The 20013-nt window shown below is 45.9% G+C and overlaps 1 protein-coding gene across 4 annotated transcripts in view; it reads right to left on the reverse strand.

Moving 5' to 3' along the window:
- The window catches only part of FER1L6 (fer-1 like family member 6), a 173180-nt gene that overhangs the window by 54905 nt on the left and 98262 nt on the right, over positions 1–20013 (reverse strand). For all 4 annotated transcript variants that reach the window (XM_027972915.3, XM_042254149.2, XM_042254150.2 and 1 more), the window contains 2 exons: positions 13015–13149; positions 9215–9364 (listed from right to left, as the gene is read on the reverse strand). In XM_027972915.3, coding sequence (XP_027828716.2) covers positions 9215–9364; positions 13015–13149 — 285 coding nt within the window. The remainder of the gene's footprint in view (positions 1–9214; positions 9365–13014; positions 13150–20013) is intronic.

The following is a 20013-nucleotide window of genomic DNA, read 5'->3' on the forward strand; positions in this document are numbered from 1 at the left end:
ATCACAGTTTCTTAATCGACAAACACATTCATTCATGAGGGTAATCCAACATTCAGTGAGCCCTTACAATGTGTCAGGAGTTAATAGGTTCATAAGCTTTCAGTGAGCTCACAGTAGAGTGGGGAGGGGAAAAAGACAAGTGTATGGAGCTTCACAACCTCATCAAATGGCACAGGAACTCCAGCTGTGGAATGGCAGAGGGACTCTGATAGGATTCCAGCCTCTGAGACTTCACTGCCCGCCTAGTATGCGCTACAGGAGATTCAGTCAACCACACAGACACTACATCGTAATCAGTGAAACAGAAAATGAAGTCTTTTGAAGGCAGACCTCTGGGATGAAAGGTGTCATATCCTGTGCCTTTGGAGTGAATGAAACTGCAGGAAGGCAATCACTGTGCTTTACTGAACTCTCACACAAAGGAATTCGAAAGTCTCCTATGGAAAGGGACTTCTCCCTGGGTGAGCTACTGTGCATTACCTTCAAGACCCAGCTCAGCACGCACATCTTTTAAGAAGCCACCGCTCATTTGGTCCCAGCCACTGGGGCTTCCCAGGTGGCATTAGTGGTAAAGAACCTGCCTGCCAACGCAGGAAACCTAAGAGATGTGGGTTCGATCCCTGGGTCAGGAAGATCTCCTGGAGTAGGAAATGGCAACCCACTCCAGTATTGCCTGGAGGATCTGATGGACAGAGGAGCCTGGCGGGATATAGTCCATGGGGTCACAAAGAATGGGACATGACTGAAGCAACTTAGCACACTGAGCCATTCTACTCTGCAGTCCTTGGCACACAGTGTGTCTTCCCAGTAGGCTCAGTGCAGACTTTAGCGGACCGAGTCCAGAAACCAGGCTGCGCTGTGTGACCCTGCATGAGTCCTTTTCCTTCTCTGGGCCTCAGATGTTGGGCCAGGTGACCCTTGCTTTGGAGCTGGAAGTTTTCCTCATGGGGGAGTTTGTCAGACTTGGCCAAGAGGAAGCCTTTGTTTACTGCATTTCCTTCTCAGACCCTCAAGTGATGCTCCAACTCCAATGGATTCTTGATAAATGTTTATTGGCTGACTGATACATTAGCTCCGTATGCTCGAAAAAGTCTAATTGCTCATCAAAACCTGCAAAGTACAAACATATCACCATTTCTTTTTTGCAGACATATTCTAGCTGGCAACAGCAGATGCGGTTCAGTTAATTAGAAAGAAGCCCGGAAAAAGAAGATAGCAGTCACTGGGAATGCCAAATAGACTCGAGATAATGAAGCTGCAGAATGAGCCAGACCAGAAAAAGGAGCTTGGAAAAGATGAGGTGAACACTGCCTGGTGATGAGCTATCCAGGCTGCAAACATCACCTCTTTGAGAAAGCTAATTGCTCCTGTGGTTCCAAAGATAAAGCCACAGAACAGCTGTGATGGTGGCAGAGGATGGTGCTTCTATATGCGCTTTAAAAAGTACCACGTGTCTGCTCATCTTGGGGCTGCTGAGATGTCAACCTGGGAAAGGCTCTAAAGAAGCTCATTCCAGAAGCACCTCAAAGATGCCCTTAAGAGTTTAAGCTGGCTCAAATAGTAAAGAAACAGCCTGCAACGCAGGAGACACAGCTTCGATGCCTGGGTTGGGAAGATCCCATGGAGAAGGGAATGGCAACCCAATGCAGTATTTTTGCCTGGAGAATCCCATGGACATAGGAGCCTGGGGGGCTCTAGTCCATGGGGCCACAAAGAGTCAGACATGACTGAGCAACTGAAACTTTGAAGGATCCCACAGCATGGTGGAGGTTGAGTGACTTTGCTCCCAGCTTTTTCAGAGTGAAATGGGTTGGCTGCAGGCCTATAAAACTACATAGTGTACGGTTACTCAGGAGGGTATGATAAGGAATTGTTATGAAGGCAAAGTGCAAAGGATCAGGGTAAGTTGGTCCAAAAGCCTGACTGTTCTAACATCCTAGGACATATCTAACGTAACAGGACCTCGAAGGAGTTCCAGCGGCAGGACAGGACAGGGGACCCAGGCTCAGACTTTAAGGGGGTGCCACACTTGGAGTCCTGTAGGACCCTAGTCTTAGTTCCTGCCCATCTGAAAAATCACTGATGCTCAGAAGCCTTGGTCCTTTCTCTGTCTCCCCCAGCCCGTCATCCACACCTCCATTATCCTTCATTCAGTATAATAGCTGGATACCAGTCTTGAGCGTCATCACTTATCAGCCGTGGAATTTGAAATAGTCACACAGTGTCACTGAGTCTCATTTCTGTTATATGTAAAGATAATGATATCTGATTCATGACTTGCTGTGAAGAATGGACGAGGCAGCATGCAAAGCACTTGGCAACACTTGTTGGCACATAGTAAGTTCCCTAGGAATGAGAGTAAACTGGAAATGGGCAGATCTTTGCAACAATTAAGGCTCAACCTTCAATCATCTTAGCCTCCAATGGGACACAGGTGCTCAAGGACTGCTAGTTCCCGAAACTATCCCAGAAGCATATTTAAATCCCCTTTCAGGTCTTGGCTTAAATGCCGCTTTCTCGGGGAGCCTTCCCTGGATGTCTAAAGTGTTAACTCTGCTCGCTCCCACAACACCACACCTGCTTCATATTTCATGTGCTTTCCCTTTCTCTTCAGCATTTACCACACTGCTGCTATGTTACAATTTACATAGTGTTGTCCATTATCTTCCCTTCCCTAGAATACAAGTCCCATGAGGTCAGGGAGTTTGTTTTATTCACTGATGAATTCTTAGGAATGTTCTGGGACAAAATAGACACGGGATAATATTTACTTAAGTGCATGAATGAATGGGTGAAGTAGATCTTGCCTTCAAAAAACTACAGATTAAGGAAGGCAAGCCTATAAACAATGGACTTTATCAAAGCCAGGATTAAACCGAAAAAGAGGCAAAGTGACACCAGGTGGAAGAGGAGAAAATGTTTGATTGAGGTGGGGGAGGGGGAAAGCTTCCTGGAGGAGGCCACTCTGGTCCTGAACGGTGGTGATGATCAGTTTTCCTAATAGTAAGTAGAATGCAGGGGTTGGGATGGGCAGAGTAGGGAAACATTTCGGAACAGGATGACAGTGCGGCTAGAAACCGAGGACGTTTGTGTGGTGAGGTCTGAGAATTCAGAAAAGTCTGCTATAAAGAGGCCACAGCAGGTGCAGAGTGACTGTGCTGACATGAGAGGCTGAAAAAGCAGTCTGAAGATAAATTAATTTGAGGAGAGCTTAAATGCCAAGCTATGGACACCTGACATTCTTCTAGGGGCTACATTTTCTTTTCATGAAATATTAAGAGTTATCATGCAAAAAAAAGAAAATAATTATACTCAAAAACATTGGGGAAATGTTGAATTTCAAAAAAAGAATTTCAAAAGTTTCTTTGTAGTTGACTGCTCAGAGTCTTTACTATGGTAATGGGCATTTCAAGGTCCCAAACGGGATATATAAAACAATGAATAATTTCTCAAACTTTCTTTTAACCACAGATACCCTGGAGGAGGTCATGGCAACCCACTGCAGCATTCTTGCCTGGAGAATCCCATGGACAGAGGAGCCTGGTGGGCTAGGGTCCATAGGATCACAAAGAGTCAGACATGACTGAAGCAATTTAGCAGCAGCAGCAGAGGAACTCATGTTCCAAAAATATAGTCTTCAGGAAAGTTTCTTGGAGGTGAGAAGCAAACAGACATTGATCATTTCTTAAGAGGAGAGTAGTATAGAGAATTGTCTTCTGGAAGGAATGTGGAGAATTGAGTGAACAAGGAAAGAGAATTAGGTTAGAGTAGGTTAGACCAGGAAAGAGGCAGGTGGAACAATCCTGATGAAACGAGGGTCTATGGGAACAAGGGACGATCATCTGGCTAGAACACTTGGCCAGCCATGGATACAGACCCAGAGTGAAGAACTACATTTGAGTCTGAATTCTCAAGGCAGAGAGTGGGAGAATGGGGTGGGACGGGGTGTGGGCCAGGACTGGGAGGACAGGGGCCAGCTAGCTGGGTAGGGGAGGAAAATGGAGATAAGGCATTCAGTCTGGGGCATCGAAGAACCCGGGTACCAAACCCTTCTTCTGAGACAGGGCAGCATTTCAGTAATGGAGAAGGAGAGGCTGAAGGTAAACCCTCGCAGATAGATACTGAGAGCCACAGGTGACAATGAAGGAATTTTCCAGCTCCTGCCTGCTCAGCTTGTATGAGATCCACCCGCTGAGACAGTTGTGCTGATGCTCAAATTACTTTTTGGACAAGGAATCAGCTGAGAGGAAGTCCACATGAAACCCTAATGAATTGTGTCGCTTAGGCTGCTTGCCTCTGACAAGGCTGCGTCCATCCACCCTGCTGTCAGGAAGCATTAGTCTACCCGGCTCATCGCGGAGGGAGGGAAGGAGGATCAGAGGTGGGACCATGGCATTTGGAGAAAGCTCAAATGAAGGCTCTCTCCTTCAGAGAGCCTGTCGGGATCTGCTGGTCCAGCCCTCACTGATGGATTAGGGCAGGGGTCCCCAACATTTTTGGCACAAGGGACTGGTTTTGTTGTGGAAGACAATTTTACCATGGATTGGTGGGGGGGGGTGGTTTGGGGATGATTCAAGTGCATTACTTTCATTGTGCACTTTATTTCTAATCTAATGCCACCGCTGATCTGACAGGAGGTACTAGTCTATGGTCTGGAAGATTGGGGACCCCTAGATTAAGGGACATCCTTCAGGAAGATTTGTGCAGTGAAAAAAGAGCAGTTGACTGAATCCAATCTAGCCAGACTTGAACCTCAGCTTTCTGCATGTAAAATGAGAGCATTACGCTAGAGCTGGTTTACTCACATCAGTCCTTCTACCACTTAAAAAGCAGAGACATCACTTTGCTGACAAAGATCTGTATAGTCAAAGACACAGTTTTTCCAGTAGTTGTGTACAGATTTGAGAGGTGGACCATAAAGAAGGCTGAGCTCCAAAGAACTGATGTTTTCAAATTATGCTACTGGAGAAGACTCTTGAGAGTCCCTTGGACTGCAAGGAGATCAAACCACTCAATCCTAAAGGAAATCAACCCTGAATATTCATTGGAAAGACTAATGCTGAAGCTGAAGCTCCAATACTTTGGCCACCTGATGCGAAAAGTCAACTCATTGGAAAATACCCTGATGCTAGGAAAAATTGAGGGCAGGAGAAGAAGGGGGTGACAGAGGATGAGATGGCTAGATAGCACGGACATGAATCTGAGAAAACTCCAGGAGATAGTGGAGACAGAGAAGCCTGGTGTGCTGCAGTCCATGGGGTTGCAAAGAGTCGGACATGACTTAGCAACTAAACAACAATAGCTACCACTTTTATCAAGTGTACTATTATCTACTAAACATTTTCATTAGATATCGTTTCATTTTCAGAAAAGAAACTTCAGGTTCCTAAGTAAAACAAAAGCCATTGGCCATCAGTGGAAAGTAACTTTAAAAAGAAAACCAATGAAAACAAAACAATGTTATTGGAATAGGTCACGTGTAGCATTTCTTAAACTTTCTTTTCACTCTGTCTCGAGAGGCTGGTATTCAAACAAGCAGACTCAGAGAAATGTTCCTATAGATAATATTGATGTTTTTTTAGAGGCACTGAAACTGAAGCCTGTGCTTCCTTAAAAAAGACGGTTGCAAGTTGAAAGAGGGATTATAAGTAGCTAGAAGGATCGAAACAGGCAAAATTCCATTTGCAACAACATGGATAGACCTTGAGAGCGCAATGCTAAGTGAGCTAAGTCAAAGACAAAGACAAATACTGTATGACATCACTTATACGTGGAATCTGAAAAGTAAAAAACCACGTAAACAGAGAGTAGATTGGTAGATTGACAGGGGTGGGGAGGTGGGGAAAGTGCACAAGGGTGGTCAAAGGGCACAAACTTGCAGTTGGAAGATGAGTAAGTTCTGGGAATCTAATGCACAGCGTGGTGACTATGGTTACAATACTGTGCTGTGCACTTGAAAATTGCTATGAGAGTAGATCTTAAAAGTTCTCTCTCTCTCTCTTTCTCTCTCTTTCTCATACACACACTCACACACACACACAAGGTTAACCACATGAAGTGATGGCTGTGTTCATTAACTTTATTGTGGTAATCATTTTACAATACATACATATATCAAATTACCATATTGTCTACCTTAAAGCTCAACATTCAGAAAACTAAGATCATGGCATCTGGTCCCATCACTTCATGGCAAATAGATGGGGAAACAGTGGAAACAGTGGGTGACTTTGTTTTTCTGGGCTCCAAAATCACTGCAGATGGTGATTGCAGCCATGAAATTAAAGGATGCTTACTCCTTGGAAGAAAAGTTATGACCAACCTAGATAGCATATTAAAAAGCAGAGACATTACTTTGTCCACAAAGATCTATCTAGTCAAGGCTATGGTTTTTCCAGGGGTCATGTATGGATGTGAGAGTTGGACTGTGAAGAAAGCTGAGCACCAAAGAATTGATGCTTCTGAACTGTGGTGTTGGAAAAAACTCTTGAGAGTCCCTTGGATTGCAAGGAGATCCAACCAGTCCATCCTAAAGGAGATTAGTCCTGGGTGTTCATTGGAAGGACTGATGTTGAAACTGCAACTCCAATACTTTGGCCACCTGATGCAAAGAGCTGACTCATTTGAAAAGACCCTGATGCTGGGAAAGATTGAGGGCAGGAGGAGAAGGGGACGACAGAGGATGAGATGGTTGGATGGCATCACCGACTCAATGGACATGGGTTTGGGTGGACTCTGGGAGTTGGTGATGGACAGGGAGGCCTGGCGTGCTGTGGTTCATGGGGTCGCAAAGAGTTGGACACGACTGAGCAACTGAACTGAACTGAAGTACCTTAAACTTACACGAAGTTATGTCAATTATATCTCAAAAAACCTGGGGTGGGGGGGGAAGCAAAACTCCACCAATATAAATTCAATATTACTTAATACTTTACCCAATTTTGACCTAAAATCACTCATGGACAGCCTAAAATCACCGGGACCCTCCCTTGAGGAAAGACTGGACCAGCTGGTTTTGAAGGTCACTCTTTCAGTGCTAAGAGTTCATGTTTCTGTGCAGCACACATCTATCTGCTGAGAGCTGGTTCTATTCAACTTTCACCTGATTGGGCATCCTGGAATCCTAGAACCTAAGATTTGTAAGACAAAGATTTCACCAGTCCTCTTCTCCCCTCCTAGACTACAGTTGCTGCAGAACTGAAGCCGATGCCTGGGTTTCTGCCACTCTGGCCCTTTGAAAGTTTATCCTGCTTCAGTTCCCCGACAGATAGATTGTTCTTTCTCCAAGGCAGCCATTCCAGCATTAAAAAGTTCATCCTTAAATGGAGCCAAAACCAGACTACAATCAAAGTCTGATTAGCTGTACTTCAGAGCTCATCTCTAATAGTCTTAAGCAACTCCCAAGCTACACATGTGGGCAGTTTGGATTTGAGTACAAGTGTGTCTAACTCAGTAGCTGTTCCCTTCCTCTTATACTCTCCAGGCCCTCCAGCTCTTGGGGGAATTGGTATACATGAATTCTAGGCTCCAACCTGCCGTATCAAGTAAGCCATTGCCTTTCTATCCAGCTCAGTTTCTTCACCCGAAATAGATGGGACTAGATATCCTGAAATATATGGGACTAGACTAGGTCCATCTAGTCAAAGCTATGGTTTTTCCAGTAGTCATGTATGGATGTGAGAGTTGAACTATAAAGAAAGCCAAAGAATTGATGCTTTTGAATTGTGGTGTTGGAGAAGACTCTTGAGAGTCCCTTGGACTGCAAGGAGATCCAACCAGTCCATCCTAAAGGAAATCAGTCCTGAATATTCATTGGAAGGACTGATGCTGAAACTGAACGTCCAATACTGTGGCCACCTGTGATATGAAGAACTGACCCTTGGAAAAGACCCTGATGCTGGGAAGGATTGAAGGCGGGAGGATAATGGGATGACAGAGGATGAGATGATTGGATGGCATCACTGACTCAATGAACTTGGGTTTGAGTAAACTCCAGGAGCTGGTGATGCACAGGGAGGCCTGGTGTGCTGCAGTCCATGGGGTTGCAAAGAGTCGGACATGACTGAGCGACTGAACTGACTGAGATATCCGGCTTTACTATTCCATGGTATAATAATATTAATAATAATAAAATAGGTAGCATTTGCTGCATGTTGACTTCATGCCAGGCACTTTAGGGAGATTAGTTATCATCTCCAGTTTTGCAGGTTAAACAGAGAGAGACTAAGTGGCTAGCCCAAGGTTGCACACTAGTAAGTGATGGGAACAAGATCCACACCCATGGGATCCACCTCTAACACCCTCCCTCTTACTCACTTGCTGTGTCTTAGGATTGCTTGCTTCCTAGTTTCGGTGCCAGGTGAGATTTTTCTAAAACTGGGATTTTTGGAAAACAGGCTTTCCTAGAGAGGATTGATCTGATCCAAAGGGCAGGTACCCTCTGCCCCCAGTGAATGGGATGGTCAGGGAGAGAAACCTCTCTGATGTAGGCCCACCAGGTCATTTCTTCCCAGGTCCTCTCTCTGTCCCATTTGGTCCTTGATGATTCAACCAGACTCAGCTTCCCTCCCCAAGTATCCTGCCTTTGCTTTCTGAGAAGTTCTTCCTAGATGTATGTTCCTAAACTCCCCAAAGTCTTAGTAGGACAGATTAGGAACTCGAGGTCTTTGGGAAACTTTGCGATACAGTATAAGGAGCAGAAGGCTTTAAAGGTCTTAAGTTCAGCTCTGGTTCAACCACCGACTGATGAGGTAAGTCAATCAATTACATGAATCCTCAGTTTACCATCTGTAAAATGGGAATCATAATCCCTACCTCATCAGGATTGAGGGAGATTTCAGTGTGATGAGAGGGATGTGAGGCAACAACCACAACACGGGGCACATGGGAGTGTCCACAAACGTTTGCTCCCTTCCCCTTTCATATGCTCTCATGGTTTGAATGGAGCACAGGGCTGCTCAAGCTTTGCTGGCCAAATCCACAAGGACCTTTTGTCCTGGGACTCTGACTTGCAGAACAGGGGCTCTGGGAATAGCTGGTCACCTGAGTTCTTAAATGGTATCTCCCAGGTCCCCAGAAGGAGCCATCTCCAGACACAGGACAGCAGGCAGGGCCCAGGCACAGACTGACGGATGTGCACCTCCTGTGAGGCTGCTTCTCTGGCCGGGTAGACTAGATGGACGGCTAGTGCACCTGTCGCTTCCAGTCCACTTACCTGCAGAAGTTCAAACACAGCAAGGAGGTCCCCTCCAGAGAGGTTCCCACAAAAGATGGGGTGATAGCACAGCCTGGGGGGCTCGTAGTCCTGGTCAGCTAGCTTCACCACAGGAGCAGCCACAGTGGCACCCAGATATTCTGGCTTTCCCTAGGGCAGAAAAGATAAGAATTTTTGTCCCTGGTGGTCACCTACCTGGTATCTCGGTGTGATTTTGTAATTAATCGCCACAAAACTGTCAACCTCATGTCTCCCTCCTACTGCTGCCTACATGTCTCACTGTCTTCTTCTGCTAAGCCCCACTAGTCCTTTTCCATAGGCTCGGGGAGAAATGGAATCTATCTGGGCTCCCAGGGAAAACTCTACGGTCATCTCAGGGGCTTCCTGGCTGAAGACCATCTTAGGGGCTATCTTTTTTCAGTGTATTGCGCTCAGTGGAATGAAGATAATCATCCAGGGTAGACTTGAAAGGGAAAAGGAAAATAAAGTGGCAGCACACATTCCGAAAGATCTCCAGGGCAGGGCACCATTGTGGCTGAGAACACAAGTTTGGAGCCCAGGCAAACATGAGCTGGAGACGCCAAATCTACTACTTCCTAGATCTCTGGTCTTAGACCCTTTACTCAACCATTTTGATCCTCATGCTTAAAAAGGGGTTAAAAGTACATTGTTTTGAGAGCAAAAGTAGGGTACTGCGCATGTTCCCTGCACACAACATCACCTAAGGGAGGGGGAGGCAAACCACCTAAGGACAGAGTTACCCTCTCCCCATATAAGGAACAAGTTTGCTCCTCCTTCTCAGGGAGCAAGACAGCAAGGGAACCTGTTGATTCTCACTCTCCCACTGCTGCAGCAGGGGCCCCAGTAAAGCCTGGGCTGAATTTCTTTTTTAAAAAAAGGTACGTTGTTTATAGGGCCATGATGATTAATGTAATAATGTATGTGTTTTGCACAATAGCTGGTAAATAGTAAGTCCTCAGTGGCAATCCACTCCAGCATTCTTGCCTGCAGAATCCCCATGGACAGAGGAGCCTGGTGGGCTACAGTCCATGGGGTCACAAAGAGCTGGACATGACTGAGTGACTAAGCACAGCACAGCACATAGTAATATGATGGTGATTAAGATCAGCATGTTTAAGTAATAGAGCGATTCTGCCCACTTGTTCTTGGCAGTAAAAGAGTATTAGAATGGCTTTGCTTGTAAGTTTCTTGAAGAACTACTTGATGGTGTATCTTCTGCCTTTTCCTAGTGCCTGCTCCCAGTTCTGGTTCCACCCCAAGCAGCCTGGGGCTGGAGCCTAGGGCTGCTTTGCTGTTTATCTCAAGAACTGCTGTGATGTAAGCCTCAGGCAGGCAGGCAGGACTGCCTATTTTATTCACTGCTATGTCCCCTTGGCACAGGGCAGGCACTCATCCAAGCTCTTGTTGATCCAAAAGTGAAAGAGCTTTCACTCCTGGATAAATGACCTCCAAATCCAAGGACAGGGCCCATACTCTCTTTGGCTGAGGCTGGGTTTTAACACCTGTGCTGCTTCATGGCCTTTGGACTCATGAACCAGCATTTGCATTCCTGGCTGTAAAAGGAAGCTTGGTGAGGGGAAAAACAAACAAAGGAAGCTGCCTGCTGATATCCAGTGGCACCAGCAGACCTGTTCCGGGGATGAGTGGAGTTAGGGCAGCTGGATATGGAATGAATGATCTTCTGCATAATTATTTTGTCCATAATCCTAGCTCAGAAAAATTAACTTAAAACGAGCCCTGGAAACAAAAAGAGTAAACATAAACTCAAGCAACCTGCATGCCAAATATAAACTAATTTCTTACAGAGCCGGCAGACTTGAATAAAGGCACAGGCACCGTGTATCGAGAGAAAGCTTGAGACTGGAAGCCAGGTCCTGCAGAGTCATAATCTAAAATTTGATCATCACCATGGGACTGTGATGGCTGCAGCCCACGGGTGTGAACAGAATCTTTTGCACGTCAACACATATCTCAAGGAAGAAAGTGCAAAAAAAAAAGTTCATATTTTCTTTCTCTCCTACATTTTCTTTTCCTTTAGATGTGAGAATGTAGGCTTGCTTTTCTGGACAGTTTGGCTTGGGGTGGGGCCCAGGAAGGCAATCAATGAATGGAGATCTAGAAGAGGGTCTGAAAAGCAAACAGACAAAGGGAAATCCACTGTAGTCCAGTGGGTGGGTCTCAGTTTTTAATGATGACTGATTGCTGTTGTGTATATTTGTATGTGTGCGTGTGTGCGTCTGTGCTAAGTTGTGGCCAACTCTTTGCAACCTCATGGACTGTGGCCCGTCAGACTCCTCTCTTTGCCCATGGAAATTTTCCAGGCAAGAATACCGGAGTGGGTTGCCATTTCCTCCTCCAGGGGAGCTTCCTGACCCAGGGATTGAACCTGTACTTCCTGTGTCTCCTGCATTGCAGGCAGATTTAGTGATGAGCTACCTGGGCAGCCCTTGATTGTTGTTATTGGTTGTCAAATAAAAATACTTAAGATTGGAATCATATTCTTATGGACTCTATTAAAAAGGTGCTTATTTTCTTTACAGAAAGTCTATGTTCTAGGCACAGCAATAGAACACTCATCTACTGGAGTAGGTTGCCGTACCCTCCTCCAGGGGTTCCTGACCTAGGGATTGAACCCACATCTCCTGAGGCTCCTGCATTGTAGGAGGATTCGTTACCACTGACCCACTGGGGAAGCCCATAAATATACCGCCTAGCCCAAACTTACAGATGGGGGAATGGAGTCCAGAGAGTGACAAGGAGAAGCTGTATATGTATGCCTAAAGGGAGACAGTCACAGTGGCCACTCCACTTGTGCAGGAAAGCGTGGACACAGGAGGCTAAATTCAAGCTCTGGCTGTGCCTCCAGCCAGCTGTGACCTTGAAAAGGCATTTGACCTTTCCGGGCTTCTGTTTCCTCTTCTCCAAAGCCAGAAGGGGCTTCATGCTCTCCAGTTCTCCCATCCTAATTTCCTCCTGACCTTGGATGAAGGTCGGAGCTGCCAGGTTGCTCTGAGGAGGTGAGGAGGCTTTAGGAAGGTTTCTTGCAACAACTCTTGTACTTAATATATTTGTGCTTCTATAATCTCCGAAGGAGGTAAAGACATTAAAGAAAACATTAAAACAAGCCTTTGCCTTTCCCTTTAGACTTCTTAGTTTAAAAAAGAAAAAGATTTGTTTCAGTGATTAAAAAAAAAATCCTCCAGTAAGCTTTAGAATCTGCCCAGCATTTCAGAACACAGACATCTTTGGAGAGGTCTGGCTAACATCATAACAGAAATGAGATGGGGATAAATGCATTGTTTCAGGGCTTGGAAGCAACAACCAAAATAAGAAGATCCAGTTACAAGGCTGAATCGGTGACAATACATCCATTTGCTTCCAGCCAGGGAGATCAGTAAAGACCTTCTGTTTTCAAAAGGCATGGACTTTTTTTTACCAGCAGCAATAGAATATAGAGCCCACTGGGGACTGGGGAAAACTGTGGGTGGCCTTAATAATTATATTCCTAAAGAAATGAATGTTGATTGAACTTTTGTGAATCAGATCCTATTTTAATTGTAATCTAAAGGGTAATCTAAGCAAAAACAAAACAAAACAAAACAAAAACCCATTAGTAAAACAAATGATCGTCAACCGATTTCCCTAGTTCTGTAAAATCAGTGTTTTTCCCAGGTAAGGACTGCATCCAGGCACCATCCCAGACCGCATAAAGAAAGGAAGGTGGCTGAAAACAGAGTGTTTTTGCTGAAGCCGGGTAGGCGCAGCCCTGAGACACTCACCACTGCATCACTGTCATACAGCTCCACCACCACTAAGGGCGGGGATTCTGCCAGCTCCTTCTGGTCTCCATGCAGCACCAGGTCATTGAACAGGAGCATCTGGTTCCAGGTGGGGGAGAGGGTCTCGGGAATGACCTGTAAGGTGGGGCCAAGAGAAAAGCCAAGGCTCATTCGATCAAGTTGGAGGGGGCTCTGGGAAGGGTAAAGAGGACATATCCTTAACAGCATTGCTCACCTGATCAACACTCAAGCAACAAAGGAAATTAACATACTACTAAGTACTGGATGCTAGGCTTGCAGACTCCCTGTCCTGGAGGAGCTTATCTAAATTTCCTGAGTAGTACCCCACCTGATTGCCACCCTATTTGCAAGCACGAGTGTAAGAGTGAAAGTCACTCAGTTGTGTCTGACTTTTTTGCGACCCCATGGACTGTAGCCCACCAGGCTCCTCTGTCCTTGGAATTCTCCAGGCAAGAATACTGGAATGGACTGCCATTTCCTTCTCCAGGGCGTCTTCTCTACCCAGAGATTGAACCTGGGTCCCTGCTTTGCAGGAGAACTCTTTACCATCTGAGCCACCAGGGAAGACATTTGCAAGCATAATTCCAGCTTAATCCTCGCAGTGGTGCTTCCATCATGACACCAGCTACCCTTCCTTGAGCATGTACTGTGTGTTGGCTGCGGTGCATCACATACACTGTCTTGCTCAAACTTCCCAACAATTCTGGGAGGTGGAAACATAAACCAATGCTCACTTGTCCAGAGTGAGCACGTGGCAGAACCAGGATTTAACCTAGATCCTTTGGCCCAAATTGCTAACTTCATCCATCCTTACCAAGTAGACGCTAATATTATCTCCATTTGGTTGTTCTTGTGCTATCATGCCCAACTCTTTGTAACCCCATGTCCGCCAGGCTCCTCTGTCCATGGAATTTTCCAAGCCAGAAAACTGAAGTGGGTTGCCATTTCCTCCTGCAGGGGATCTTCCCGACTCAGGGATCAAACCTGTGTCTCTTGCATCTCCTGCATTGGCAGGCAGATACTTTTACCACTGTGCCACCTGGGAAGCCCAGTGAAAGGCTAAACTGAGGATGAAGGCGATTTAGTGATTCTTCATTTGTTAACAAATAAAATTGTGTCATCAAATACTCGAAAGCAGATTCTCAAGTTAATATTCCTGTGGAATTCTACTGCTGTTGGCTACTTAACCTGACTGTATTGAACTGACTAGGGTCTTCAAAATAATCCTTACCATTTTGCATGACATCATTCTTTCCTCCATAGCAAACTGTGACAGTGGAAATTAGCTGCACCCATTATGCAGATGGGAAACCAAAGGACAACCAAACTACATAATTTGTCCAGAACCATGAATGTCTCACCAGAAGTGGCTCAGAGCTTCCTGCCAGGCCATTCAAGCAGTACCTTTAGAAGGTAGGGTGTGATGGACTAGCATCCTCTATTTTACTGGATGTTTGGAAACATGCCGGTGTCACAGAGCTAGAAGCTAGGCCTGCTTGCAGGATGGGTGGACTTTGCAACTAGGCAAAAACTGTTGCCTTCATACGCGAGTACTGGAAAGAGGCCACAGTCACAGCCTCCCAGGCAGTTCAGGCAAATGGACGATTTCACAGCATAATGCAGACCACACAGCGGCTGCTGGGTCCTGCAGAAATTTCCACTGCGCGCCACTCTCTCTAGGAGGGATTAGAGAGAGCCTCTGGACTGAACAAACTAACTGCTCAGGCTCCAAGGTCCAGATAAAACTGTCATCTCAGAGTTTTACATCAAGAGCCATTTCAAGTCACGGCCTTAAATCATTTGCACTGTGATCACGAAATAATATTTTTATGGCTCTTTTTTATGTGAGCCATAAAAATATCGTGCATTCCACAACTTCCTTCCTCGCTTTTTTGCCTTTGGAGTATTTTATGCCTCTCACACAGTGAGGTTTTGAACATTACGTTCCAGAGAAAATCTTAATTCTTTGGACAGGAAAAGAATGGCTTCCACCAACTCACGAACAGACGTTACAGCGTTGCAATGCTAAGTTCCCCTGTGAAGGAGACTGACATCACAATAACCGTGTGTTTTCAGGTTGCTTTTGAAATAAAAATGTGATCATTTTTGCAGGCTGCCCCCAAGAGAGTGATACTAAAGCAATTTATGATTCTCACTGCATCTTTCCTACAGAAATGTTCTGATGGCTTCCTTGGCACTTGGGGCTATAATTGCCACTTGGTAAGATTCCAGAGGCTAGCATTCAGTCTTTCATTCATTATATATCTATTCCTTCAAAGTGCTGGCACGGTGTCCAGTATCACATGGCATCCTGTGCTGAGCAGGTGTTCGATAGCTACTTGCATGAACTGACTGGGTATTGGCTTGTCCCATGAGTGAAAGGACATGTGGCCACCTTTGAGAGGTACTGAAAGGCTCAACTGAGCAAAAGTACATTCTCCCACTTTGTAACCAGGAAGAGTTAAATTTAAATTTACACTGGATCTGCTTCTCTGACTTTAACCCTTTTTTGTTATTATAAACATACATAATGGCTTGCTTCAGGGACATCACCTGAGCCCTGCACCTGGCAAGGACTCTAAGGAAATGAAACTAACACGTCCCCCTGCCTGAGGCTTGCCACTCTAGGGGATATTTGCAAGGACTGAATAGTCTCTTTACTTTGTTTCCTTGCCTCTCCCCATCTCTGATCCATAAAAGCACCTGGCAACCAGGCCCTGACAAGATGGTTATTTTGAGGTGATAGCTGCCGTCTTCGCATCAGCTGGCTCATCGATTAAAGTCTCTTCCCTGCCTCAACCCCGCGTCTCTAGGATTCACTGGCCTGTCATGCAACGAGCAGAGCCAGCTTGGACTCCATAACAACTTCTCTGCCAAGATGAACACAACTCACCTCACTTTCTCAGGGCTTCCTTCAGAGGTTATGCTTTAAAAATTGGTTCAATGACATTGCTGGAGAGATTCGAGTAACACTGAAGTTTAACGCAGAAGGAGAAGGGGACAACAGAGGATGAGATGGTTAGATGGCATCACTGACTCGATGGACACGAGTCTGAGAAAGCTCCGGGAACTGGTGATGGACAGGGAAGCCTGGCGTGCTGAAGTCCATGGGGTTGCAAAGAGTTGGACATGACTGAGCAACTGAACTGAACTGGTTTAACTCTTCGAAGAAGGAGTGAGATGTCATGGATGGAGTGTGGCTTTTGTCTCAGAGACACCCCTAGAATGGAGCCCTGGTTTCACCATCTGCCTGTGTCCAACTTGACCAGGTGATTCAGCCCCTCTGAACCTTAGTCTCACTCACTTCAATGGAGTTAGTACCTACCTTGTAGAGTTGTTATGGCCATCGTCTAAGATAAAGTGTATTAAGTGTCTGGCATACAGTAGGTACTCAGTAAGTGCTTACTGCCCACCCCAATCAACCCCAGCCACACACATTTATAAATGAGTGAACATTTATTGACTACCTACCGCATGCCAGTCTTGGTCACTGGGTAACTCGTGTCTAATAAGAGACCACCTGTTCCTCAGGACTCAGCGTCCACCTGATTGTTTGAAATCCCAGCTTCCACGCTCCCCACCTGCTAAGATCCCCGTCCTTCTCCTCCAAACTCCATCTTAGCCACGCAGTCTTCCTCCCCTTCTATCCCCAAAGTCTTTCTCTTTGGGAGCTGTCTCTCATTCATTCCCTTTACTCTATCACCACAAGATTTCCAAGTTCCATGTCCTTGGTGGTGTCTGGAAGCCACCTATTGCCAGCTATTGCTGGCTTCCCCTTCTGAATTATTTTATACCATTAAGTCACATATAAGGGGCTTCCCATGTGGTGCAGTGGTAAAAAATCAGCCTCCCAATGCAGAAGATGTAAGAGATGTCAGTTTGATCCCTGGGTTGGGAAGGTCACCTATAAAGGACTGGCTGCAGAACCCATCCTTCAGAGTCAGTTTTCCTGGACCAACACGTTCAGACACGTGCTTACAGGTGAATGGTGGACCAGCTCAGCTATGACTGTAGGGCCCCCCAGCTCAGCCTTCTCCACCTTGAAGAATGCAAGAGCTTGGCATGTCACACAAAGACTAATACTACAGAGGCAGCACACACTGAAACAGGAGAGGGAATCTAGAACCCTTTCTTTTTTTTTTTTTAGTTTTCTTTTTTTTAATATAAATTTATTTATTTTAATTGGAGGCTAATTACTTTACAATATCATATTGGTTTTGCCATACACTGACATGAATCCGCCACAGGTGTACACATGTTCCACATCCTGAACCCCTCTCCCACCTCCCTCCCCATCCCATCCCTCTGGGTCATACCAGTGCACCAGCCCCAGGCATCTTGTCTCATGCATCGAACCTGGACTGGTGATTCATTTCACATATGATAATGTACATGTTTCGGTGACATTCTCCCAAATCATCCCACCCTCTCCCCCTCCCACAGAGTCCAAAAGACTATTCTATACATCTGTGTCTCTTTTGCTGTCTCACATTCAGGCTTATCATTATCATTCTAAATTCCATAGATATGCATTATTATACTGTATTGGTCCAAAATGGAAGCAGAGTGGTTAAGCAAAATGACTTTGGAATTGGACCAACCTGGGTATCCATCTTGGCTCTACAGGTGTTAGTCACTCAGTCGTATCCAACTCTTTGCAATTCCATGGACTGTAGCCCACTAGGCTCCTCTGTCCATGGGATTCTCCAGGTAAGAATACTGGAATGGGTTGCCATGCCCTTCTCCAGGAGATCTTACCAACCCAGGGATCAAACCCAGGTCTCCCTCATTGCAGGCAGATTATTTACCAGTTGAGTTCCCAGCATAACTTGGCTCTACCAAGTTAATAACTAAAGAGTCTCCAAGCCTTACCTTCCCCATCTGCAGATAGAGGACACTAACAATATCCTAAACCTTTGGGCTGCAGTTAGATGTAAACAAAAATGCATATAAAAAGCTTAGCATTGTGCGTGGCACAGAAGTAGCTTTCAATAAATGACAGTTGTTATTATTATTATTAATAAAAATTAGGTGCTTGGTTCAAAAGTGTTAGGTAGGTAGAACAGGGAAAAGGAGTCCAAAATGGCGGTGGCTACAAGACGAGGAAGGGAAAAGCCCATGAAAATGAAACAAAAGAAGGTCTGAGGACCGGAGTGAGGACCTCAGGTAAAACAAACAACACTCCTGGCTGGCCCAATTTACATGGGACAGGCCCAGGGAGAGATAAACATATAAATAGAGGCGCCAAAGCTAGCTAGCTCTCTCTCTCTCTCTTGCACGCGCGCATGCGGGCGCTCTTCTCATGTCTTTAGATCGACGTGCCCTCATGCCTTGAAGATGGATTTTCCTGCTATCTTCTAAATAAAATAGAGCTGTAACACTGAGCTGTAACACTGATTTGTCTAAGAGCTATAACATGGTCCATTCGAGACCTGAGAGCTATAACACGGTCTATCCAAGACCTGAGAGCTGCGGCTCGCCAAGGGGCTTTAATGTCCGTCTCTCCAAATCTTTGTTGTGGCGAGACAAAGAATCGAGGAACATACACTCGCGTGACAGAAGTATGAAGGCCAAGTCCAGGATTCAACAGAAACTGTTTTCCCTTTCAAATGATTCTTTGGCAAATAAATGTCGTCTGTCCCTTTGGGAAAAGAAGTGAAAGTGTTCGTGACTCAGTCACGTCCAACTCTTTGCGACTCCATGGACTGTAGCCTACCAGGCTCCTCTGTCCATAGGGATTCTCAGGCAATAATACTGGAGTGGGTAGACACTTCCTACTCCAGGGGATCTTCCTGACCCAGGATCTGAACCTGTGTCTCCTGCATTGCAGGCAGATTCTTTACTGTCTGAGCCACCAGGAAAGCCCTTTGAGATGTGAGTCTAAATCAAATGAAAAGACTGTACAGAGATGCAAAATAGAAGGAGAATTACACATCAGCTGAGGGAACTCACTCAAACCCACTGCCCGCCCCCCTCCACCCTCCAGCCCTGAGATCACCTCTGAGGACCTGGAACTCCAGGCTGTGCAGGCAGAGAAGGCTTCCAGGGGGCCCCCTTTTGAGAATCTCCCTTGCTTCTGGTGGCAAGCCTCAATGGCGATATTAACAAGCAGTTACCCAGGAGCTGTTATAAACAAGACACTGTCCTGGATGATGCACCCTCTGGGAGGCAGATACAATACCACCATCCCTATTTTACGGAAACAAATACAGAAATGAAGAAACTGAGGACAAAGAGGATTTTGCTTAAGGCCACACAGCTCATAAATGGAAGGCCTCAGGCTTGAACCCAGGCACTAGGGCTCTCAGTTCAGTCGCTTGGTCGTGTCTGACTTTGCGACACCATGGACTGCAGTACACCAGGCTTCCCTGTCCATCACCAACTCCCGGAGCTTGCTCAAACTCATGTCCATCGAGTCAGTGATGCCATCCAACCATCTCATCCTCTGTCGTCCCCTTCTCCTCCTCCCTTTAATCAAGGGCTCTAGAGTCTATTCTCCTAATCACTATACTACATAATGCCTCTCAAAACCCAGGGAAGAGGAAGGAGTCTGAAATCTTCAGGTTTTCATGATTATTCACTAAATGAGGATGAAGTCACCTTCCTTCTGAGGTCTCTCTTGACTTCCCTCCCAGGCAGAGCCAACCCTTCTCTCCAGTGGCTCTTGGGGTGCAGTACCATGGGTTTAGCATAGTGTACCCAACTCATCTGCCAAAGAACTGCCCAGCCCCACACCCAGATCCTACACTGTGCATGCTCAGAGTCTGGTGCCCCAGCTCCTCTGGGCCCAGCCTGGGAGCTGGTACAGAGCAAGCGCTCCTCACTCCTCTGGAGCTGGTGAAACGGACAAGATGCTAGTTCATAGGATGATCTCAATCTGTGTTGTAAATCAAAACACATTCTCCCAGGTTACGGCCTCAATTTGGAGAGAAATGTCAGCCCTCTTAATACACTACTGTATTGGAATGGCCACTACTT

The sequence above is a fragment of the Ovis aries genome, chromosome 9 (assembly GCF_016772045.2).
Source record: "Ovis aries strain OAR_USU_Benz2616 breed Rambouillet chromosome 9, ARS-UI_Ramb_v3.0, whole genome shotgun sequence".
In the NCBI taxonomy this organism is placed as follows: domain Eukaryota; kingdom Metazoa; phylum Chordata; class Mammalia; order Artiodactyla; family Bovidae; genus Ovis; species Ovis aries.